The 26992-nt window shown below is 35.8% G+C and overlaps 1 protein-coding gene across 1 annotated transcript; it reads right to left on the bottom strand.

Moving 5' to 3' along the window:
• Window positions 1-713: 713 nt before the first annotated feature.
• On the bottom strand, window positions 714-22098 carry SLC6A14 (solute carrier family 6 member 14). Its single transcript, XM_007117683.3, has 14 exons — window positions 21975-22098; window positions 20837-21002; window positions 17313-17444; window positions 15682-15843; window positions 14745-14883; window positions 13461-13593; window positions 11752-11892; window positions 8667-8895; window positions 6722-6847; window positions 5399-5517; window positions 4750-4849; window positions 4398-4507; window positions 1984-2151; window positions 714-1279 (listed from the first exon to the last, which is right to left on the bottom strand). Exons 1-14 carry the CDS (start codon window positions 22020-22022, stop codon window positions 1133-1135), a joined length of 1920 nt encoding a protein of 639 aa, XP_007117745.1. The 5' UTR covers window positions 22023-22098; the 3' UTR covers window positions 714-1132.
• Between the last annotated feature and the right edge of the window lie 4894 nt (window positions 22099-26992).

Here is a 26992-nt window from a genome sequence, read left to right as displayed (position 1 = left end):
ATATCACATATTAACGCATATATGTGGAACCTAGAAAAACCTAGACACAGATGTGGAGGACAAATGTATGGACACCGAGGGGGCAAAGTGGTGGGGGTGGTGGTGGGATGAACTGGGAGACTGGGATTGACATGTATACACTAATATGTATAAAATGGATAACTAATAAGAACCTGCTGTATAAAAAAATAAATAAAATAAAATTCAAAAAAAAAAGTGGATGGAGCACTTAGAACTCCCATGAGTTGTCAAAAAAAAAATCTATTAGTGATATAATATGTTTTCATTATCTTTTGTAAGCAAGCTGGGATACAGGACTTTCTAATTTGGCTGCCCTCATTATTGACAAGTTTCACACGTTTATCTCCTGTAAGTATGTAAATAAGTTACCACCCATAAGTAGTAACTTATTCAGATAAGACAAAATCATTCTACTTGATCTATTAACTAGAAGTAATCAAAGCTTCTGGATTCCATTTTCTAGATTTATCACTTACTGGCCATAGGATCCTTAGTTTTCTGTCTTACGTCACTATTTGTAAATAAAGAATGTAACCACTAAGTTCACCTAGAAAAAGTGAGCCATGAATACATGAAGTTTTTAGACATATGAACCAAAAGTATTAAGCTACAGTCATCATATTATATACACAGTCCATTTTTTTCATATATATGGCATTTCTAATTAAGTGAGGCTTTCAATTTTAACACTGTCTTTTAAATATATTGATTTATTTTCCCCAGCTTTATGGAAAGGAAGGATTATGTACTAAGAAAACGTAAGCAAGTGATATTTATAAACTTGTATAATAGAAAATATAACTATTTTCTAAATAACCAGTTCAAAATAAAGCCTTCAATATATTAGAAAAATATTATTTTTAATATTTTATTGTGAAATAGAGGCAGCTATGTGTGTTAAGATTATCTTAAAAGAAATATAAGAATCACATTGCTAAACATTAGTAGATTCACATTTTTATATTACATTCCTGCTTAAATGGAAAAAAAGCTCATAATACTATTATGAACCTAGTATATACGTTTTTCTACTCAACATACAAATAAATAAAAATTTCCTCTATTCTAAAATAATCACATTACACAACCACATATTTTTGCAAACTAGATCTCATTCTGGTTTTCTACTGCCACTGACAGTAGGTATTTCATGGTCAGTCTCTTTTTTAGGATCTACCATGTTTTTATATCTTTCCCCACGATGTCTTTCCAGGTATGGCCCCCAGTTAGAAGCTGGTCTGCAGCAGCTTACAATGCGCTGAAAAGCAAAGAAAAAAAAAAAATGAAAATTTTAGAGTGTTAAGTCTCCTTGCTCACCAAAATGAAATAAGAACCATAGAAAAGTAAAAAGTGATCATCTAAATTCTTAATATACTGTCTACCAAAAAGAATGATACTCAAATGTAACCAATTGTTAATAGAATTGTATTAACTACAAAGCCAAAATAATTGACTATGTAAATGATTTCAAAAGAAAGTGTTTCGTGAACCCATTCAAGCAACAATATCACTTCATATACTTTCACTGAATTCTCAGACATTTCTATCCTGGCCTTAGGGTGAGGGTTAAGTGAGGATCTAAACCAGTGTATGCCTGGGAAGTTTCAAGGACCAAAGAAAGGGTCAAACCATTGATCTAGATCCACAAAGCACTCACCTAGATCTTGAACCCAATCTGCCTGCTGAGCCTACCTTGTCGTCCTATTGAGATGTCATAATCAACTCCCCTAGGCCTCCATGGAAGAGGGATAACTCGGGGTCTAGACTGGGTTCAAGAAACTTACCAGAGTTTTTCCAGTTTTAACATGGTATTACAGTATGTATTATAACCAGATGAAGTTTTAAAGGTGAAAATTATAGATATAAAGGAAAAAGGTCATTTGCTTTGTGTCATCTCAGTAGAACTCAGTACGGGTATAGACACCATAACTTTTAAAGTATAAATAATATTAACATGCTTACTTGAAGGATGGTTCCTTCAGCTTGAATTATTTTTATAATAGCCATAATTGGAATCCAAATAATGCAGAAAATAATCATACACCAGCCTAGAGCAACTCCCCAGTCAGGGTATGGAATTTTGGCATAATCAGGTCTATGAAATTGTACCAATGACCAGATCAAGATTGCCTGTGAAAGTAAAATATGAAAAGAAAATGGTAAAGATTAAACTTTATTGCACTAATGATTTCATTTGCACTAAGTATTAGCAATTTGATTCCATTCCTTAGAAATAACTTATCAAAAGCAATTAAAATGAAAATACATTCAAGCCAACTAAGTTAATCAGGTAACTAGCCAGAAGATAAAATACTAAATGAACCAATCTAAATAACTTGTATTTGGCTCTGAATAGATTCTTCCAAAATTAGCACTTCCGGGCTTCCCTGGTGGCGCAGTGGTTGAGAGTCCGCCTGCCGATGCAGGGCGCACGGGTTCGTGCCCAGGTCCGGGAGGATCCCACGTGCCGCGGAGCGGCTGGGCCCGTGAGCCATGGCCGATGGGCCTGCGCGTCCGGAGCCTGTGCTCCGCAACGGGAGAGGCCGCGGCAGTGAGAGGCCCGCATACCAAAAAAAAAAAAAAAAAATTAGCACTTCCATATACTTATAAAAGATACAAAATACTTGTACAACATGTATTTCAATAAAATACTGAAATACAACAACATGTATTTCACTTATAATAGCATGGTTTTATTCTGTGCTATAAGCTAGCCAGCATATCAGTTAATTCAACGAGAATGTAAAGTACACTTTAGTGAACATGCTTTGCACCTTGCTTAGCAGTTGTTTCTATTATTTTCCATTACACAGAGTACCCTTTACTCCACACCCAAAACACACACGCATTCACACATTGGTACATAATTACCAAAGCACCCTTCACTTTCTTGTTGAGAAAAAAAACAAGCTCAATATATGTTTGGGCAAAACAGTGACTCTTCAAGATGAAAACACTTTAAGGCCAAGTTTTTTAAAAAGTGTTTTAAAAAAACCCCACTAGAAAGTTGCAGCATTAAAACTAATTATTTAGAAATCTGTAAAGCAAAAAAACAAAATGAGCAAAAACTGAAAAATCATCTAGTAGTTCCTCTAAATTTACCTGTCTTGAATTTTATAGATATTCAAGTTTAATTTTAGAATTAAATAGATTATTTTCTTTCATTTCATTACAGTAATTTAAGTTTATTTCACAATTACCATAATTTTACATAACTACAGGAGAATGGCTGAGGGATAGTGGAATCTAATATATATGACTTTATACAAAATAGATGATAATGTATATCATTTAATATCTAATACTTTTGCATTTTAAAGTAAATCCAGTTGTCAAACCTAGTAATCAGTGAAAATTAGCTGGCTAAAAAGTCTAGTTAGATCTTCTAAGTTGGTAAAGGGCTTATATTATTATGGAGACTTGTGGAGACTTGTGAAATAAGGAAAACAATATTTAGTAGCACTGTGAAAATCATTTAACAAGAATATGGAGCATCCAAATATTTTATTTCAGCACACCCAGTTCCCAACCGCTCACTACTTGAACCTGACCTTATAATGTTAAAAACACCCTCTAAAACAAATTCTAGATCAAATTATGTAATGGCCTTCTCTAGGAAAACCTTTGAAGCATGGGGGCAGTGAGAACCAAAGCATCCTCTATAAGCCTTTGCCACTGCCCCACCCCCACCATTATCTCTAGTCCATAGAAATTCTCTATCCCATTAAGTGTTTTTTTGGCATTCAGCCTTTTAATGTCCTGAGCTTTTATTTAAAGATATCATGTCTATATGACATGCTTCTCCAAGAAGACATCTTTTGCTTTCCCTCAGCTCCTAAATAGCACCAATTTTTAACATAAACTATTGCCTCTATTGACACTCGTGAGTTTCTTTTAGTAATTTCAGATACTAAACACTTCCCATAAAAAAATATGCATTAACAACTGAGTGTTTTTTCTTAGCAATTAGTATATTTAGATTGAATTCCTTGAAGGCAGAGACTGGATCTTAAGCAGAGAGGTTAAGAACATTGTAGATGGCTCAGCATATTTTTTAGGGAATGAGCAAATGACTGGTTTTTAAAAATTTATCCTATCGATAATTTTTAAGCATCTAGGACCTTTAAGTCTATAGGAGCCTGGTTATTTTCTCAAACGGTAACTGTTTAAGCCTATGGCCTCAAAAATAATACTACAAAGAAAGGCATTGTAATTTAGGCAACTTGGAGGCGCCAGTCATGAAGTAAAAGTTGAAAATCATTACTTTATGACATTAATTTGCCTTACTGTATTCAGTGTGAATAATTCAAGTTTACCTTAGAAGTGTTTAAATATATATATTATTGATACCAAATTCATGGCATGTTAATACTTACCATCAAAAGGATAGGCGTAATGACAAACCAGCAAGCTCTCCACCACAGCCAGAATATCCACCTTTTTGCTCCAATCATCATTTCTATATCTTCAATGAATCTGTTGCCTCCTAAAAACAACAAAGAGTGCATTCAGCCCTTATTTATACTTTCATTCATTAATCATTGTGGCCCCAAGTTATCTTTCCATGTCTAAACATTTTCCAGTACTACAGCAATGAAGCATATATATACCTTTAACTACGTTTTATTCATAATAAATTTTTTCCAGTATATTATACTTAGCTATTACAGTAAACATAATGAGAAGGAATCAGACTAAGTCATTTTAGTAAAATGTGTAGCTGTTTACCATAAATCCAGATGATTCCCATTAGTTCCAGTATAGCTGCAATCAAAATGCCCCATCCAGCACAGAAGTGGTCAATCAGATGAACCCAGTAAATTCCAGCCTACCAAAAAAAATCAGTTACTTTTAAGTATATTTTTAATTATTTCTATGATTGATGAGGTACTCAAATTGAATCTACTAATTTGATTTTAACATATGCTCCTTGGTTTCACCTCTGCCAAAATGCGAAAAGGAATGTTTTCAAATGTCAACACAAACGTGGCTTTAAATATCTCAAACAGGATGTACCTTTTATTCTATACTGAGTCACTGTTAAAAAATAAGCATTTAGAATAGTTGATTATCAAAATGATATGCAGTGTGTGCTCTGTAGTAGCTGCCAAGAAATACAGCCTATGTTTAAAGTCTATAACTTTATTGTAATTGGGGAAATTGTCCATTATTGGACTTTTTCCCCCTTTGCAAAATATACTTACTATTGAAATTGTGTTATAATGGGGGAAAAAATCTGGGCTAAAACTCAGAAAAGCTTGATGCAAGTCAGACTTGGACTTGTCACTAAACATCCTCTTAAACCTTGGCTTCCTCATTTAGATTATAAAGTACATTCCACCTAATATTTTGTCTATGAAAAAATACTGTAGTATACCTGAGTCACACAGATGAGGCCAAGGAGAAACAAAACCAAGCAGCAACCCAGAGTTATGGGAACCCTCATTTTCTTCATCACTTTGGGAAATAAATCTTGAATCGTTGTTGTAATCGTTTCTTCAGAAGGGAAAAAATGACATGTCAACTCATTTGCCAATAATTTTAATCACAGAAATCAACTTCTATTAATCAAATTTACAAATATGTGTTGAGAATATACGCTGGGCCCTACTTCTTGCTTTTAAAAATCCACGGGGTCCTTTCTCTTGGCAGCGACCACTCATCAGTTCTGATAAAGATCAAATGCAGCTGTATTTGTTGTTTTTAGTCTGTTTTATAAGGTTTTTCATTGGTAGCAATTATAAGGTAACAGGTTCCCGAGGGCTGAAGTAGTTTGAAAGAGGGTTATAGGGAAGGAAGAATTCTAGTAGAACTTTTAAATAAGGTGAATATTTGAATAAATGACATGGAGACAGAAAGGCCTTCTAGGTTTAAGAAATAAATGTGTTCGTGAAACAGGGTACTGGCTAAAAGTAGAAGGATATATGAGTAAAAGGATTAAGAAACATATTCGAGATTTTTGGAGGGCTTTGAAAGTCAACTAGAGGAAGCTGGACTTTATCCTGTAAACTATTAAAATGGTTTATGTCAGAGCACGATATGATGAAATTCAGAATTTTTAGGTGTGTACCCTAGGGAAAATCCCTATGTGTACACAGAACCATGTGCAAGAACAGTCATTGCAGCAGTGTGTGTAATTTTTAAAAATTGGAAATAATCCAAATGCCCATCATTATGGCAACAGATTGTGAATTAATTAGCGCTATATGTCTATGTATCAACATGGAGTCATAATACATATAAAAAACAACTGTCAGAATGATATGTATGCTATGAAACTTCACATTTATGTGAAATTTTAAAAATTTATGTTATTTATGGATACATATAAAATGTATACAAACATGGTCTGAATAACATACATAATCCATGGTGACGGTTGCTTCTAAGAAGGAAGAAATGTGAATTGTATTAGACAGAGAAACACAGGGGACTTCAAATTTATCTATAACAGTTTAGTTTTCTAAAAAATATCTGAAGCAAATATAAAATATTAATCTCTGCTCCTTTTGGGTGTCTGATACATGAGTGCTTTGTATTTTTCCATATTTAAAACTTAAGTTAAAAAGAACTTTCAGAAAGATGATTCTGAGAGTAAAAGCTAGAGGGGGGCAACAAGGGTAAGAAAAGGATGTTTTTAAGTAGAGGAAACATGAGTAAAATATAAGAGGGATATGTTAACATTGGGAATATTACTTACCAATGGAAGCAAACTGAGAGTCGAGACCCAAAGTCAAAAGCATGAAGAAAAATAATATGGACCAAAATGGCCCACCTGGGAGTTGAGCTAAAGCTTCTGGATAAGCAATGAATGCCAAATCAAAACCTAAGAAAAAAGAATGGCATTTTAATTTGAAATTAGTTGCCAAGAAAATTCACATATTTGAATATTTTCAAAATAAGGTACTAGAAAAATCTCATTTTAATTTGGCAACCCAATCCATAATATACATTCTTTAGCAACTGTTTCACTTTCACTTTTAAAAGTGTTTGACTGGGTTGTTCTACGATGTGATAATGTGAACATGTGACATGAATTAAGCTAGTGAGATAAATTTTGTAAATGGTACATTTCTCACATAAGAAATCTTAACTATATCAATGATTTTGTTCAGCTGATTTTATTTATTTTTTAATTAATGAAGAACAATTGTCTTAAACTCCAGAAACCTAAATTAGGTCACCTTAGCCTAGAAATTCTAAAAAAATTACACTATCAAGAAAGATATATTCATGGAATTAACTTTTTAGTCTTTAACTCTCTTTCCAAATGTTTACCCAAAATCACTATATGTAGTGCCGTTTAATTTATTTTTTTCACTGTACATTTCACAGCCGTGTAGTGCCATTTTATTTTTTTTATTGAAGTATAGTTGATTTACAATATTATGTTAGTTTCAGATATACAGCATAGTGATTCAGTATTTTTTGCAGATTATACTCCATTATAGGTTATTACAAGGTAATGGGTATAATTTTAGTGCCGTTTTAATTATTATATGGATACCTGCAAACTTGTATGTAATGAAACTATAAATTGAATCTTATTTTCTACTTGTTTTTGGGGGGGTTTTTTTGACTTATTTTAAACATTTTATCAAGAAGGCACATTATTTTTTTTTATACAGCAGGTTCTTATTAGTCATCAATTTTATACACATCAGTGTATACATGCCAATCCCAATCGCCCAATTCATTCTATCTGATGTATGTTACCTTTAGAGACGCTTTATAAAAAAATTTCAGTCATGTTATATGATACTTAGTTTTAAGTATTTTAAGTTTCTCCAACCTCCCAGAGGACTGACCTAGGAGTCAGGAGAATTAGCTTCTAGCATAGGCTCTGTCACTTCCTAATGATTTGATCTTCTGCAAGACATAACATTTCTGTGCATCAATCCACTCCTCTGTAAATGAGGAGCTGGATACTAGATGATCTCCAAAGTCCTTTCTAGTCCTAACATTCTATTCTGATTCATCAATCTCTCCATCAAATGATACTAACCATAAATAGAAATTTAATAAGAGTCCTACTTAAAAGAACCCTAGAATTCTGTTCCGGAGAATCTCTAGCCAGATAATTAAGCATCCCTAGTTAATGTCTTTAAAGTTAGGAAGTTCACTGATCAGATTCCTTTAAAGCTGGACACAGCTGTATACTCAAAGTCAGTTGTGTTTCTATCTGTATGACATTTGTGCGTTTTAAAAATTCAGACCTAATAGTGTAATTTTGCGTGGATTAATTTTTATATATAGTCTCTCATATATTCATATATACATATTAACACACACATGTATATATATGTATGTGTATATAGATATACATACACACAAATGAAGATAATGCATGTAAAGTGCATAGCATGATGCCTGATACTTGCAATTGTGCAGTAAGTAGTTCATATTAAGGACTAAACAAAATTTGGAAAAAATATTCTTAAACAAGTGTTCTGTAATGTACTGTTGTTTCTCAGATCATCTAAGAATTATTAAATCATTAAAACAACCAAGTTATATAAGATGAAATGAGAAGGAAAACACAATACTCTAAATCTTGAGTGCTTTAATTGCTATAAAATATATCAGTGTTTCTTAAATGAGCTATATTGAGTTAATCAAAGTTAATAATATATAGCATTACATACCTGATTTTACAACTTGAGAGACTTCCTTTCCAGATATATGAGCCATGTGTCCCAATATAGAAAAAATAGCAAATCCAGCGAACACACTAGTGAGGCAATTTGTCAAACAAATTACAATGGCATCTGAGAAGCAGTTGTTATTGAACTTATTGTAAGATGACAGAGCAACTAAACCACCCCAAGCCACTGACAAGGAATAAAATATCTGTGTGGCAGCATCTTTCCAAACCTACAAGAGAAAGTAATATTTTAAAACACACTCTTAATTTTTCATTTGTATAAAATATTTCATATATACAAATGAATAAATATTCATACAAGAACAAAATAAATACCCAAGTACCCACTACTCAGCTTAAGAAATAAAATGTTACTCGTCTATTAAAGCCTCCCTGTGCCCCTTCCTGATCATATCACTCTTCCAACCTCAGTGGTAACTGCTATCCTGACTTCTGTGTTTATCATTTCTTCAATTTTCTTTACAATTTTACTAACCTAAACAATATGGCATTTAGCTTTACATGTTTCTGAATTTATAGAAAAGTTTCCTTAAAGCATGTAAACTTATACAACCTGCTTTTTCCATTCAGTAGTGTATGAGATTTATCCATTATCAATTTGAACCATGTGAAATTTCAATTTTGTAAGTCAAAAATGAAAGAATATAGGCAAATTCATATGGTTCAATTAAATGTATGTAGTTCTGAACATTTTTTTCCACTGCTGTATTGCCCCACTAAATATTGCCAAATTATGCTCCTAAGTAGTTGTATCACTTTGCACTCCCACCAGCTGGTATGAGAGTTCCCATTCCCCTACATCCTTGCCAACACTGGTCAGAATTTTTAGTACTGTCCAAACTAGTGGCTGTGAAATGAGTTTTTTTTTTTTAACATCTTTATTGGAGTATAACTGTTTTACAATGGTGTGTTAGTTTCTGCTTTACAACAAAGTGAATCAGTTATACATATACATATGTTCCCATATCTCTTCCCTCTTGTGAAATGAGTTTTGATAACCCTAAGTACTTTATAAGGTTTAGCATGTTTTTATGTGTATATATTCCATAGTCTTTTCCTGTGAAATTCCTGTTCATATTTTTTGCCAATTTTTTGTTTGGGTTATTCACCTTATTTGATCTCTAGGAATTCTTTATGTAGTTCGGATTCTAATCCTTTATCTGTTATATACGTTAATTTTTTTCTCCCAATTTGTGGCTTATTTTTTTCACCTCTTAACATTGTGTCCTTTGATGAACCAGAGATTTTGTTTTAATGTAGCTGAAGGTATTCATCTTTGCTTTTATGTATTGTTCTTGATTTCTCTGACTTAAAAAAAGAATCCTTAGCCCAAGGTCATAAAGCTACTATCCTATATTTTCTTCTAAAAGACTTAAAGTTTTGCTTATATCCTTAAGTTTTCAGTTCACCTGAAATTGATATTATTAAATTAGAAATCTCAACACATTGTTTTCTAAATGGAATATCAATTATCTGAAGATAATTGATATTATCAATTATGTCCAAAGATAATTGATATTTTCAATTCTATCATTTGGATATCAATTATATCATTTGGATAGTCCATCCCTTTCCCACTGACCTGCATCCCCACCTCTGCCACATATCAAGTTCCATATGTTCATGAATCTGCTTCCGAGATTACTATTCTGTGCCACAGGTCTGTATGTCTATACCTAGGCTAACACCACATTATTTCTATACCTATAGCATTATAATATTGTTTCATATCTGGTAGGACAAGTCTTCCTCACTTCTTCAGAAACACCTTGCTTTTTTACCTTTTCTCCTTTGCATAAATTTTAGAATAAATTTTCAAGTTCCATGGAAACTGTGCTGGGAATTTGATTGGAATTCTATTTACGCCACATATCAACTTGGGGACAATAAAAACATATTAGATAAATGAAGAAATCAACAGTGGCCTACAGACACATCAAACTATGTTAATCTCCAACACATAAACAATGAAAGTTCATAGTTCTAAAATAATTTAGGGTTTTACGGTTAATTATTGAGTGAAAATTATTTGGACACACAGAAGGTAACTGAAGGCCAGAGACTGACCTCTCAATTTTCAAAAAGGTAAAGGGTGGATTTCCATGACTAAAAACTGATAAATTTGACTTGCTTACCAGAAATGTTCTACAACAAATAATTAAATATCCGGATTGTATTTAGAAAGTCACAATTGCTGGAAATTAGCATGAGTTCCACAAAGAATACCATAGCAAACTAAAACTAATATCCATTTTGGCTAACACTACTAATATGGTAGATATTATAGTGTTTCTTGATTTTAATGTAATATCGTGGGGTTTTACCTGACCAGAAGCTTAATGTGTTCCAAGAATGTGACATGACTACTGAAAAAGTGAAAGTGCTATTAGCCTGTATCAATAGAAGCATAGTATATGGAGTACACTTACTGACAATGCTGTCCGCAGTCAAAATTGTAAAAGATTTTATGTACCTATGATACACACAGCCATTGTCTGGAGATGGACTAATATTAAAAGGGGTTACCAGTTCATATTCATGGCACATATTTTTGTGTCTGGTACAAGTAACAGTTTTGTTTATGGAATGCTTCATCCATTTCAAATGTATGTTTTAACTTCATAATATTAACTTTTGAGATTAACTTTTGAAGACAATTAAAATTTATATTAGACCATTAAACCATCAGCTATAATCTTTAAATCTACTACGAGTTTATCTGATAAGTCACATAGCCCTAGTCATCAATTTGTGGGGATTCATGCATGAAATATTCTTTTTCAGATTAATAAGCCCCACATCCTTTCGGTCAAAGAGAATCAGTTTGAATAAAATGACTTTGAAAATCCTATTGCTAAAAATGATTGTCTCACTTCCAATAAGAGAGCATTAGTGTCATGTTAAATAGTTAAATCAGACATCCTAGGGCATGGAAACACTAATAAACTTAAGTACATATTCTTTTGCAAGCTACTATATTATGACACTCAATGGCAATCAAAGATTTTCAATATTGGTTTTTAAGTTTTACCTCCTCAGATAATTTGAAATCCAAATTGTCTTACCTCAGCTTCCCTAAGTTTTGTAAAATTTGACTGTGCTCCAATATAGTATGAAATGCCTTTTGATGCACCATCCAGAGTTGCCCCTCGGATCAGCAGGATGAGCAAGACAACATAGGGGAAAATAGCTGTAAAATATACCACCTACCAAGAAGAACAACCAAAAGTTAATGTTATTTTTTTAAATCATGGCGTATAATTATATACAAATAAAGTTATTAGCCAGTTGAAATTAGTAAAATAAAGTATCAAAGATTTCATTACTAATACCAATGTTGGCATAATTTTCTCTTTCTGTTCTCACCACTCTCAAATGATCCACTTTCAAAACACTCTTGATGTATGAAGCAATATTTACCAGGTTTGTGTTGTAAATACACAATACATTAGCAATGGTAACTTGGAATCTAGATCGAGTGCTTTCCTAAATGTATCCTAATAAATGTCTGAGGGGACTGAATAGCACCTCTTGGTAAATTGCTGCATTGAAGTGGGAAGGGAAATGATTTTAAACCCTGCAATGATACTCAATCCCCAAGGAGAAGGAAAATCTCCTAGTAGGTGTCCAAATCCCATGAAAGTTGATTAAGTGAATACTGGACACTTGCTATTATTATCCTTAAAGCTACCATTAAGAGAGTTTGATAGCACACATACATACGTGTGAACTGCTTGTGTCCTAGATAATACATGGTTCCAGATGAGCAGACTGCCTTTGAGGCTGGCTTTTCATTAATGTGGATGATTTCTTTGGTCCATAGATGTCCTATGTTTGATAATATGCCCAAGGAGATGATTTAAACAAGTCATCCAGAGACCAATAAAAATTAATTGCGTGGGTAAATGGCTTTTAATGGATTCTTTCAATATTAACATCAAAAAGGAACCAAAGGTTTCAAAAATGTGCAATTGCAACATTATTTTGGAAAGTTTCCACTGACTTTGTGATGTTCACTGTATTTTTGTGATCTAACAGCATGTCTCATTACCATGTAACATTAATTGACTGTGCTAGATATTGTACCAGAACACAAAGATAGTATCCACAGTTATTCCTGTCCTCTGTCTTTAGGGAAATTTCAGTCTAGTAGTTACAAACACATACACATTTACTTTTCTGAGTACTGTACAACTGCTCACAGAGAAAATTTCATACTGTTCTCTGAAATTGCCACAATGCTCTCTGAAAGTTTAAAAAATAAAACAGTGAAGTGGGAAATGTTTTTCAGAAGAGGACTCTGCTGAGACAAGGTTCTGAGTCAATTTTGGCAAGCTTTAAGAGAACAATGGTATAGTTTCTTTCCTTCTCTCTCTAACAAGGGGAATCCTGACACTGTTACCCTGTATAACATATATAACAAGGATCTAAACTTTCCAAACCAAACATTGCAATATATAATTCCATTCAAGATGCTTCTTTATTATAGTAGGACAGAAATACTCCCAAGCCTCAGAATGCTGTATCAGCTAGAAGGGCCCAAGTTTAGAGAAATTGCACCCATCTAGTACTAATTTTTGCTTGTTCTGTTTTATTTTTAATAATAGCAGTGTTCTTATGTATTTTCTTAGAGCGAGGCTGCCTACTTAGAAAGCTTTTCACACATTTGAATGTTCCCATCATAGAAAAAACATGCATTTGCTACTACCTGGCACTGAACTACAATGAAATTGGAAAACAGCTACATCACTGTCTAATGTGTTTTCGAAATTACCTTCCCAGAAGACTTGATTCCTTTAAATAGTGCTGTTCCAACTATGAGCCAGGCCAGAAGAAGACAAAGTGCTAAATGCCACACAATGACTCCAGTCTCATCCAAACCACTTGACCGTTGGAGCGCCACTTTACTGAAAACACATAAGCCCTTTGATGAACACACAATCACTTATCTTAATACATTGAATTTTTTAATATCTTTCATCCAGGGAGAAGCTTCATGAGTATTTTATTAATACATCAATGTTGTGTGAGCCTTTTATTGATACAATTGTATGGAGGGGCAAAAATAGTTCAGTGAAAAAGTAGGCTCTGAACTTTCTGGTCAACTGCAGCCAATCCAAAGTTCCAAACCCCAGAATAAAAGATCCACTCATTCCTTTAGCTATGATTTTCCCCTAATATTTCAAAGCTCCTGTATGGAAAGAAATTAACCTTACATCAGATTATTTCATTTTACTCATTACGGTATTTTTTTCTCAAGTTCAAATGATGGAGAAAACATTTAAATTGTATTAAATATTTTCTTATTCATCATACTTGTAGTTATGAAACCTAAATGGTCCCATTATTTATACCTTTTTCAAAGGTATAATTCCATGATTTCCACTAGGAACATATATGGATCTAGGATTTTAATTCTTAGTTTGATATTTGCAACATTTCAAGGTCCAAATTTTTAAAGGGTCACAAAGAGCAACAACATGGAGCTGAGGAAGAGCTCATTACAGCAATAGTCAAAGAAGTTATGTAAGGATAAAGGGTAGGTATACAGTAAGGAGAGTAAAGAGAGATCATTTAAAATTAATAAAAGCAAATAAACCCCAAACATCTATTTTTACCATATAATGACAATTATAAGCAAAATGGATAATGAAGAATCTCAGCCTTAAATAGCAATTTTGCCCCCAATATTACTCATCACCCAACTGTTTATCATTAGAACTTGCTCATTATAGTCTAAAAGTTGCATATTTTTCCTTCAAAGCAATGCCCTAGCTTATAGCTAATAAGTACTGCATAAATCATCACTGACAACATTGTGCCCATTTAATAACTAACTTATAAATGACAATCTGTTAGCTATGAGCTAATTTTGCAGGCTACTACTACTTACACAGGCTAGGTAAACATTTGAGTCAAACGAAGTATAATTTGCTCTGACTCCCCCCCTGCTTTTTTTTCTACTTATATGAGTTAAGAAAAGAGCTGATCAATATTTTATTGTTATAAAAATTTTTAATAACATCCGTTTAAGATGTAGATAATTTACTGTACTCACTTCCAATATTGTTCACTGGGAAGCTGCCCTGGCTGATAAACTTCACTTCCATTGATGCAGGTAATATTGTTGGCGTCTACCCAGCTTTTATTCACTTGGAAGATTTCACCTAGCTTTATACTCACATTACAATGTGTCACTAAAAATTAGAAAAAAGAATACATACACAGACACATACTTAGTTTTAGAAGAGTACTTACCTGGAAAAAAAAAGTTTTAATGATGAAATATTTAAAGTACTGTCTAAATTGTTACTTGGTGAAGGTGGAGTAGAAATCTTACAAATGGAATAAGCCATGCACATTCAGCATCTTAAATCCTCTCTACTCAGCTGGGGGTGAGTATGAAAATATCTGCCTTTTAAAATTGTGGTTATATTTATAGTAATAACAGCTATAGAGTAACAATCATTTCAGTTGGGATTTAGTGCTCTAAGGAACTTTTCATATGTGGACTTATTTAACCTATGTAGATAGATGACACCTTTAAATTCCTAAGAAGTGTTAAATCTTTATCACTTTATCCTCCAATATACACAGGCAATCCCAGTGGTAATAGTCTACAATACTGATGCTACATTGTCCCAAAGATTAGCAACACTCAACCGTCAACTGAAACACTACTACTATCATAAATAGTGCTTTTCTCTCTTATCACTTTCCCATTTTCTTCCTTTTCTTGATGCCCGCAACTTAGGCCTGCAAGAAGTACTCCAAGTAGTGGTTTAGCCTTACTGGGTGCCCTCAGAAATTAACATATTGCATTAATCAATTTTCAGGTTATATATGCTTTATTCTGCTTTTATCAATAACCTATGGCTCACTTAAAATTGAACCTAAATTGGTTAGAAAATGATTTAACCCTTTAATCTTCTTAGAAAATATAAAAGAATGATGCAGAGTTAATAATATTTTTTAAATAAATAAATGAATTTTACCTATAGGCGATCTGCTACAGGTTTTATCTGCCCAATAAGAACAATTTGTCCATGGTAGTTCGCGTTGAAAAGAAGCAAACATGTAGTAAAGACTATAGGCAATTATGACATTATAATAGATTGTCACAAAAATGGATATCAGGACCATTGTAATCCCCACACCTGGAAAAGAGAACAATTAAAAAACAAGTGAAATTTGTTTTCCTAATTCATAAAGCTGCATCTCAATTTCCACAAAATCTATTTTAAAATGAGAAAACTGTTTCAAACAATGTTTTCTCTCTCTTTTTTTTTTTTTTGATGGGGGTAGGCAGTACTACTGTCTGAGTAGCTTTCTTCTCAAAATTATTTTGATGATTGACTTTCTGAGACAGTTTTTTAGTTGATCAGAAAAAGGTTCTAAGATCAAAGACCTGTATTAAGCCATCGAATTCACATAAGGGAAAACCATGTTCATTGTTCTTTCTTATTAAGTCTGTAAATTCTGGTCAGAGTGGATACTATTAAAAAAAAAAACTGTTGAAAGCTCATATCCTATTGACTCGCTGACCAATACTTCCCTCTTCATCTATAAACCAACATATTTTTAACATCTTTATTATAATTGCTTTACAGTAGTGTATTAGTTTCTGCTTTATAACAAAGTAAATCAGCTATACATATACATGTATCCCCATATTTCCTCCCTCTTGCGTCTCCCTCCCACCCTCCCTAATCCACCCCTCTAGGTGGTCACAAAGCACGGAGCTGATCTCCCTGTGCTATGTGGCTGCTTCCCACTAGCTAGCTATTTTACGTAAACTGGGACAAAGTGAGAGAGTGGCATGGACATATATAAACCAACATTTTGACAAGTAGAAGATAAACCCTCTGAATGAATGTCCTAAAAGGAGAGTGTACAGCATTTCTACAAGTGCATGTAAAGAAAATTCAATAACTCAGTAACAATCCAAATTTAAACTTCTGAAATTTCTTTAACTCAGTAGTTTCAAAATACAGCAAGCATACTGAATGTAACTCCTATGTTAAGACTAGCTTTTGAGTTAGCTTCCTTAATATTCCAGCACTATATTCTATTCACCTCACTATACATATATTTTTGATGTTACACTGAAGCCTTTACAAGTAGTTTTCAGCAGCTAGCACATACCAAAATGATATCTGATCTTCAAACAGAAAGGCTGTTGGATGTTTAATAACAATCAAAGCATTTAAAAAAAAACTTTCCTAGTGTCCTATTCCATTAGGAGCATCCAAGAAAAAATAGTGACCTGCCCTTCAACTTTTCTGAATGAGGCATTGTAAAAGATATGCAAAAGCAAGAAGACAAAGACCGCATATGAAGTAGAAAAAAAGCCAGAGCCATAAAGTTAATGCACAAGACTGTTTGCCAAGAGCATTCAAAAGGTGAAAACAGGAAAAGAATGACACCTTTACAACTCTCTCATATCCTTCTTAACCCCTACCATATCTGCAGCCCAAGATAAAGAGAAATATAAATTAACATTTGATTTCCAAATTCGACAGTGTCAAATAGAAAAGCAACGTATGCCCTTTTGCCTTTAATATGAGGACAGCTATATGCAGGAATAGATCAATAAGCACAATAAGGAAAACATTTTAATACCAACCTTGAAACAATGGTAGAATCCTCCAAACTGAAACTGGACCTAAGCTAGCAAATTGTCCCAGTGAGCACTCTAGGAAGAACAAAGGTAAACCAGCCAGTGCTAGCATAATCGCATAAGGTATCAAGAAGGCACCTAGAAAACACAAAAAAAGAACCAAAGCACTATTATATGCCCAAATCTTGATGGCACTTTGACAACTAGCACAACATTTTGAAAGCATTCTGATATAGTGGAGTCAGAGAGTACTGGGTTTAGGCTCCAAATTTACTACTGTCTGTGAGAAAATAGTTGATTCTCTAAATCTTGGATTCCTCATCCATGAAATGGGGATGCTAGTATTACCTAATGAGGTTGTTGTGATTATTAAAAACAATAGCCCGTAAAAAGCAATCCAGAGAAGTTGAATGATCACAGGCTTTGGAGCCAGGTGGCCCTAGCTTTATATCCTGGCTCCATCATATACCAGTTATGTGACCTGGGGCAGTTTACCTAACCTCTTAACCTTGGGTTCCTCATAAATGGGAAGAACAATGCCAACTCATCAGTTTGTGGTAAGGGTTAAATCACAGAGCCTATGTGCAAACACTTGGCGAAATGGGCAGGCACATAGTATATTTTCAAAGTTAAGTTCCCTCCTTTCTCCTTAAAAAATAAACAGTTTTTAAGACTTAGTGTTCAGATGTTAAATGTGGTTCAAAGTGGAAGTTACTGCAGCTAAGTTCAGTATTCTCCAAATAGTCATAAGGGTCTTCACTCAACGTTAATAAGAAACATTATTTTTGGTAGAAGAGTCTGAACAATTGAGATGCATCCAGAATTAACTTTCAATTTCATAAGGAATAATTCTCCTCCATTTAGATTATTCAGGCCCATTTTTGGTTTTTGTTTTAAACCTTTTATTATTTTACTTTTTTTCTGCCCACTTTTAGGGCATAATACTATTCATTAGCACTATGACCAGATTTTTGGTAGAGGCAGGGACAGAATGTTAAGCTTATTGTTCAAGTATTCTAGAAGTCTTAACAAAGTTTAATAAGAAAATGTGGAGATAAGTGTATAAAAATAGGCTTTGGATTATGTACATTTCATTTAGCCATGTTACATTTTTTTTTCCTCATATATTTTTCCCATTATGATACTATAACATCATACCTGGGAATTACATTTTTTCTAACCCTAAAAATATATTCTACTAAAAATGGGAGACAATCGGGCTTCCCCGGTGGCACAGTGGTTAAGAATCTGCCTGCCAGTGCAGGGGACACAGGTTCAAGGCCTGGTCCAGGAAGATCCTACATGCCGCAGAGCAACTAAGCCCATGCGCCGCAACTACTGAGCCTGCGCTCTAGAGCCCGCAAGCCACAACTACTGAGCCTGTGTGCCACAACTACTGAGCCCACATGCCACAACTACTGAAACCTGCACGCCTAGAGCCCATGCTCTGCAACAAAGAGAAGCCACCACAATGAGAAGCCCACGCACCACGACGAAGAGGAGGCGCCCCTCACTCCCCCTTGCCGCAACTAGAGAAAGCCCGAGCACGGCAACGAAGACCCAACACAGCCAAAAATTAATTAATTAATTAATTTTTAGAAATTAGGAGACAATAAACTACTTGTTACATACAAGTCACTAGTCACCAGAACATAGGGACAAATATGTTTTAATAGATGTTGCAATGTACATACCATCATTACTATAACTAATAGAAGTTTAATTCCTACCAATGATAAATATGAAGAAAAAGTAATACAAAATATCCCTGTTTAAACACAACAATAAGCAATGCTTTGCTAGCCCGGTGTAAATAGGTTTTTAGACACACGCGAAAAAGGATTTTCCTCAATGCTGTATAAGGCTTTTCACCCATGATATTATTTCATTATTAATAACCATAACTGGTAAATTATCAGTCCAATATAGTGGTCACCAATTGTTAGTCCTGCTGACCTAGACCCTAAAGTAGTCTGATACTTCTCTTTCATAAACTGTTAAAAAGCTTCTACAGATAAAAATGACTCCAGATTTTAACAAGTCTTTCAAGCCTGACCATAATTTTAAATCTAATCTATTAACATTTGACAAATTTGAACTTCATGTTCCTCTTTTACCCTTGGGTAAAAGAGAAAGAAGCAATTGAGAGAGACTAGATCATCCATTACCCAAATGATGTGATCTTTAAAAACGGAGAGCCAATATGATATATTAATTTTTAGAGGAAGTGCTGAAAGAGGTAATAGCATACAATTAATAATGCCATTTTATTTCAGCTAAGTTTAAGAATTCTCTATTAAATCTAGTTTAATATAGTTCCTGGAAATTTATAGTAAGTACTGGGCCTATGTATGCTGTCAGTTCACAGGGAATTTCCTATTCTAAACTTGAACGTAAGAAGCTGGAAAGGAGCCTGAATGCTTCTCTCTACTACACGGACCTTAGGACATAGACACCAAAAAGATTGTGATTCCTGAGTCATCTTCCAGCTCAAATTTATACCAAACCCATGAATAAACAACGTACGCTCTAGATAGGGTAATTTATGTCACCAACGCTTAAAGTGTTTCATAAACAGAGCTCCTTTCTTAACTCTCTGAAGGCCAGTATGAATGTTTAACATAACCAATTAATAAGGAATATAAGATTGAAATATCACCACACAAAATCCTATTGTACCAAGAAGAATACTTATAGTGGCATCGTTTCACTGGTAACCAATTATGAAATATAAGGGGATGTCACCTCTACACTTCTAACAGAACCTGTAATTACAAGTAAATAAAATATGGTAAGTGAAAAGTAGTTTCAACATTACTAGAAGATTGTGCAATTCATTTTGTTTCCTTTTGTGTGTCACTTAAGACTTATTTTTTTCTCCTTGTTCTAATGGAGCCTTCCTTAGTGATCTATGAGGTATAAACTGTATTATTTTGCAGAAATTAAACACCTAGCCTTGATCTACATTCTATCGCATTTTCAAAGGACCTTCTACATGGTCAATCCAATTTGAAATACATGTAACTTAATATTGCAGCTTAAAGTACAAAACCTGTAATTACTTTTTAATCAACTCCTTCCACACTTAAATTTCCAAAATGTAATGTCTTATTTTATTTAAACAAACAATTTATTTGAGCTTCTTATGAGAACGAGAATTCCCTGCCTTTTGCTTAGATTCAGCTATAAATTAGGCAAAGCACAACTTGAGTGTGAACAGATTATCATAGGAAGGTGTAAATTAAGAAGACTAAGTCATAGTTGAAGATGACATGGGATTTCAGATCAGAAGCTCAGAAGTGCTAAATATACAACTTTTATCAAGTTTATATCTGAACATCTTGTGAAGCCAGCTTTCCAACGTGAGCTAGAAACTCATAGTCTAATAATAAAATGCAGTATGCTCATTTCCCATCCTCCCACTAACGCATATTATCATATACCTTTCCTCAGTTGTTAAAATATCCTCAGAGGCCATAAAACACCGCACTTAAAACTGAAGAGGAAATAAATTGGTGGGGGGGAAATACCTCCGCCATTGTTGTAGGTCAAATATGGGAATCTCCACACATTCCCCAATCCCACTGCATATCCAACCATAGATAAAAGGTAATCCGATTTTTTGGACCAGTTACCACGGTCCTGATTCTCATCATTTTCACCAATATGGAAATTCTCAGATGAAGCCGTCACTTTCTAGAAAAGGGAAAATATCAACAGCTTGTTTTTTTTTTACTATTAAAAATTCCACAGACGCATAATTTCACAAATCCACAGAGTGACAGAGTGACAGTGAGACAGAGACAGAGAGAGAGAGACAGAAAGAGATTGAGAGAATGAACCCTGAAAACCATAGCCAAGGAGGACACTTTCCAAGGCTGGAGAGATTTCTGAGGATGGCTGTTTTTACTTTACAACGTTTATCCCATGAAATGAAAAAAGCTCAGTAGGTGGATATTTTTACTACTTCTTCAGGTTAGATCATCCAAATTTTGGTGGAAAGGGTACATGTGGCACCCAGCATGAAGGGCAAATGAAGGTGGGAAAATAACATTTCAAATACCAAAGTCTTAAAGATGAATTAGGTAAAATCAACGCTCTTGAAATCAGAGGAGATATTTGAGAAAAAGGATGAAATATAGTTTCTACTAAAAAAAAATTCATAGACTCTTTTTCATACTGGCTGGTAGTTTTGATGTTTGGAGTTGTCAGGGAAGTTTAACTTCTCTCCATATCCCGGAGAGTAAAATCAGTGCTTTTCTGAAAGCCACAAAATAATATTCGGAGACAAATTCTCCTGTCCCACCAGGTGGAGCAGTGCTCGCTCCACTTCAGAGGACAGGGGAGAGTTCCTCAGGTCAGATAAGGACAGTACATTTTCTCATTTCCCTCCCGCATATGGACACAGTCTGGAGAGGGACAGAAAACACAAGGGGGTGGGCACACCCAAGGCAGAGGATGAGGTGACCCTAAGTCTTCTAGCCACCAGAGTAAGAACTGTTCTATGTTTCCTCTACTCTATGGGGACATCTTGGGCACACATGAAGGCAGTTGAACAGAAATGTGGAAAACAAGGAACAGCTGCAGAGAGCAAAATCTGAGACTCGCCTCCCCTTAAGTTTTCCCTTCCCAAGCCCTCCACACCTCCCATAGCTCCCAGACTCCTACCTCCTTCCCTCTGCACTTGAAGCAGCTCGGGCACTTCAACTTGTCCATGGTTAACTGGCTCCCTGGGCTGCTCTGCCTGTCTCGCAGTCTGGCGGAGCTTGACTGGTGGCAGGTGCACACTCCCCCGTCGCTACCTGCCAGAGTGAGCCACCATGCCCAGGGGTGGGACCATTTATGGAGGTAAGCTCTCTCCTCCCCCGCCTGAGCACCCTGTCGTGTCATTTACTGGAAGGGACTAAAGTGAGGCTCCGGTTTTTCCCAGGTAAGCTGGCATGTAGCAATCCCCTGCCCTGGGCCCCGGGAAAGGGCTGGGCTGTGAGAGAACAGAGCAGGCAGAGCCGAGATGACTGACAGCCTTTGACTCAGAGCCGTGCAGGTGCCTTCTCAATCTTACCTCCTTTCTGGGGTTCCCTGCTTCCTCGTAACCTCCTCTCTTAGTCTGGTCTCTGTCCTGAGGCCAAGTGCTGATCTCCACCAGGGCTGGAGGTGGGGAGGGCATGGTCTGTGGGGTCCATTCCGTTCCCCAAGATTCTCCTGAACAGACTGTACTGTCCTGGGCTCCGGGATTTCTCAAAGTTTTGCCCCTCACTAGAAAGCACTTGATCCCCTGGGGCAAACACTGCTCCCAGAGGGAAAGCTCCTGAACTGGGCACCTTGAAAAGCAGCCGGTTGAGATAAGATTACTCAGCTGGCTCTGCCTGAAAAGAGCAACTTTGAGCCTATGTCTCAAGCACCTTTCTCAGCCTTCAGGACAACGTTGTCTTTTACAGGGATTGATTTCAAAGAGGCCAAACAAAACAAATTATTGAGCAGGTTTACGGGAAATTTTAACCCTAACCGAAGACTTCACTTTGCAAGAAAGGCGAGGCCTAGAAAGTAAACTATGAGGAAGCATCCCAGCTTGGCCAGGGAGGAAAGTATTATTATAATGCTATTTACCAATGTAGCACCTTTTCATCACAAAACTCAAAGGATTTAAACTCGATCAGACAGATGAAAGATGACGGCAGTTCTATGAAGCACAGTACAAATCACTGCACATGGAGGAACCAGCCTAGAGCCAAATCCTGTATCCTATGTTGCAGGGCCTTTGTTCTTCCATTTGCAATACAAATATGCCCTGGGGAATCTGAGCAGGTAAGGCAGAGGAAAGTCCGCGAGTGAAGTGGGAAGGTAGTAAGGAGAAAGTATCAGTAAGTTTCATCTAATTTTGTCTTGAACACAGCACAGGCTGGTGTGTGTGTGTCTGTGTGTGCGTCTGTGTGCGCGTGCGCATGTGCACGTGCATGGACCGATTAGCGTTATATGCTACTGGTGTGACCTAAAGGCTAAAACGAAGGAATTACATTAGCCTGTCTTGGACATAGAAGAGAGGAGAGGAAGGAAGACTTATAAACCTCTTTATGAAAGAATGAGCTAAAAAGCAAATCTAATAGCATTTACCAAACTATCAAAGCCCCATATCAAAGTTCTCTTTGCATGGGGCACTGGAAACAGATGGTAACCGTAGGAAGAGAGACTAGGAATCTATCTGTCCCGGGGGTAGGTGGTAAGCAGAGGCAACAACCAGCAATTTTCCCTGCCTGTTATACAGTAAAGAAGCTTCTAACAACTTTGAAAGTTTAGAGGTGTAAAATTTAAGATAGAAGGTATTTTAGAGAATGTATTGTTTGTTTACTTGCTTGCTTCGGGTATATTATTCCCATTGCCATGCGTGGCTTTCCATGACATGGCTTCTTCCTACCTTTTCAGTATCATCTCTTGCCATTCTGTCCCTCAAGCTCTTGAGCTTGTGTGTCCTTTCCTTTGCATGCACATACATGTTGTTACTCACCTCTGTGCCTTTGCTCATGCTGTTTCTTCTTCTGGAAAGTCCTGCCTTCCTCATTTGGCTAACTACTACTCATCCTTTAAGACTCTGCTTAGGTGTTACCTCCTCCAGATCTTTCCACAATGGTTGCGCCTCTATTACTACAAATTGGGTTTAGATGCCTCTCCTCTGGATTCCTATGCTACTCAGTACTCATTTTACATTGTGTGAAATTATTTGCTTACAGTCCTCTAGACTGCAAATTCTCTGAGGGCAGGGAAACTGTCTTAATCATTCCTGTATTTCCAACGCCTAGCGCAAAACCTAACAGACACAGAGCAGGCACTCAGGAAGTGTTTATTAGAAAATTTGACTCAGAAAAGGCCATTTAATAACTGTGGTCAAAGAAGGGAAAAGACAACTGGTCTAGAATCCATCCCCTGAAGATCATAAAATACCAGGAGCTCATTTTCTCTTCTTTGGGGGTCTGACTTATTAACTGATTATTAACTTATTAACTGATTATTAACTTATTAACTGAACAGTTTGTTCAAACTGTGTTTGTGAATTCTTTTATTTATTTGGGACTTGAAAGAAGTGTAGAAATTGAGTGGGAATGTTAGCACAAGTTCATGTGCCCGAAGCACAGTGAGGCCAAACAAACTGAAACATCGGAGTTTGGAGTAGAGAAAGGTTTATTGCAAGGCCATGCAAGGAGACGGGTGATTCATGCCCTAAAAAGCCCCCGAGCTCCCCGAAGGGTTTCAGCAAAGCATTTTTAAAAGCCAGGTGAGGGAGGGGGGGTCATGGGGTATGTGATCAACTGATGCACAAGTCTCTGATTGGCTGTTGGCGAGGTAACAGGACTGTGTCACAAGGGTTAACATTATCAGTCCTTAGGCCTGGGCCCATGTGCTCATGGTCATCAAATAGTTGACATCTTCCATTTGGTGGGGGGTTTTCACATCTGTAAAACAACTCAGGAAATGTGCATTAAATACTGTTATCTAGGTACTTCAGAGAGGAGCTAAAGCAGAGGATATGGGGGAAAGACCTGTCCCAGGAAGGCCCTGTAGGGTCCTGCTCGGTTACAGGCATGAGAGAGAGGAAACTACATAAACTCGGTCACAGGGTAGGAATGAGCATAGTATGGGAGAACATGAAACAAATCTGTTTGTTGCGGTTAGAAATAAAGTTGGAGAGAGAAAGCGTGACCATTCATGTGCCTTTAAATCCAGGCCTAAAGCATGGTCTGGTAAGCTATAGTAAAGTGATTGTAAACTTGGGAATCACACATAGCACACTCTATTTTTGTTGTGCAAAAACACCTCAAAATTATGACAAATGACCTTCAAGCATCAAGTTGTGCAATGCTGGACTTTAAACTATGGGCCGTCTCCTCCAGGACACACACACCTCAGCCATGAACCTGCTCAGCCTAAAAAAAAAATCATTGACAGAATTTTAAAGATTTATTTAGTAGTAAGTCATTAGCAACTAAAAATCAGCTCCTAACTATGACTTTGTCCAGGAAAAGAAACATTTAAATAAAAACTGATCCAATAGTTATATCCCACATTCTTTCCCCTTCTTACTGAGATTAAATTTATGTCACTATCCATGGAAGTCCCTTCTATCTTATTTTTAGTCACTAAGTGTAAAAGGGTATCATTATCTAAGGCTTTCTTCTAGCTATTTGGATGTGAAAATTTTGCACAAATCAGAAGGCAGTTGAACAATCTCACAAACCCAGTGCCTTACTGAGTAACCACACTGTTTTCTAGACTTCATCTGGAAGAACCCTATTAAACTTCATGAGCCGAAAGTATAAGAGAAGGAACCCTACTAGTCTACCTACAGGAAAAAGGAATATATTTCTGGAAAAATCCTCTCATAGTAAATGTGTGTTTATGAATTATCCCTTGAAAGTTTATAGTTTCAGACAACCACTTTATTCAAAAAAATCTGACTACACCCATAGTCAAAATATTAATAATTTCTGAAAAAGTTTCATTCAATCCTAGGAAGTAAAACATACTTAGGAAAGACAATCACATAGATTTCCTTGCTGCCAGCCAAAGAGGTAATGATTCTCTAGCTATGTCAACTAGTGAAAGGACAGAGAAAATGCTTACTAATTTCCTACAGAATACTAAAGGATAACATGCCAGAGACCCTTGAAAGGAAACAAAGGCGCCTGATGCATAATTTCATATTGGTGCTTTCTAAACAGGAAAAGTGAATCTGTTAAATTTCATGATTTTTTTTAACATTCGCCATAGCATATCATACAGCTTTTCTTAAGTATTATGTGTACAAATCATAGGTGTACAACCTGATGAGTTTTCACAAATATAACACTCCCATGCACCAAGTTCAAGAAACAGCAGTGCCAGAAGCCCAGGAGACCCCTCCTTACCTTCTTCCCGTTTAACTGCTATCTTGAATTTTAACGCGGTAAATTAGTTTTGCCAGTTTTTGAACTTTTCATAGGTGAATATTATGGCATATACACCCTATGCTTGACTTCGTTTGGCTCAACATTATGTTTTGGAGACCCAACTGTACCGTAACATAGATCTGTAGTTCATCTATTGTCATTCTGTATAGTATTCCAATGTGTGAATATACCAAAATTTATTTATCTGTTTTACTGATGACATTTGGTCTGTTTCTGGATTGGGGCTGTTTTGAAGAGTGAAGCTATGAACTTTCCTGCAACATTGTCTTCTGTATGTGTTTCTATTAGGTATAGAGCTACAGTGAATTTTCTGGATCACAAGGTATACCCTGTTCAGCTTCAGTAGATGTTGCCAAACAGTTTTCCTAAGTGATTTTCCAATTTACATTCCTCCCAGCACTACCCATAGATTTTCTTTTTTCAACATCTTTATTGGAGTATCATTGCTTTACAATGGTGTGTTAGTTTCTGCTGTATAACAAAGTGAATCAGCCATACGTATACACATATCCCCATATCCCCTCCCTCTTGCATCTCCCTCCCACCCTCCCTATCCCACCCCTCTAGGTGGTCACAAAGCACCGAGCTGATCTCCTTGTGCTATGCGGCTGCTTCCCACTAGCTATCGGTTTCACATTTTACCCATAGATTTTTTTTTTTTTTTTTTTTTGCGGTATGCAGGCCTCTCACTGTTGTGGCCTCTCCCGTTGCGGAGCACAGGCTCCGGACATGCAGGCTCAGCGGCCA

The sequence above is a fragment of the Physeter macrocephalus genome, chromosome 21 (genome assembly GCF_002837175.3).
Source record: "Physeter macrocephalus isolate SW-GA chromosome 21, ASM283717v5, whole genome shotgun sequence".
Lineage (NCBI taxonomy): Eukaryota > Metazoa > Chordata > Mammalia > Artiodactyla > Physeteridae > Physeter > Physeter macrocephalus.
This window is presented reverse-complemented; position numbering and strand designations above follow the sequence as displayed.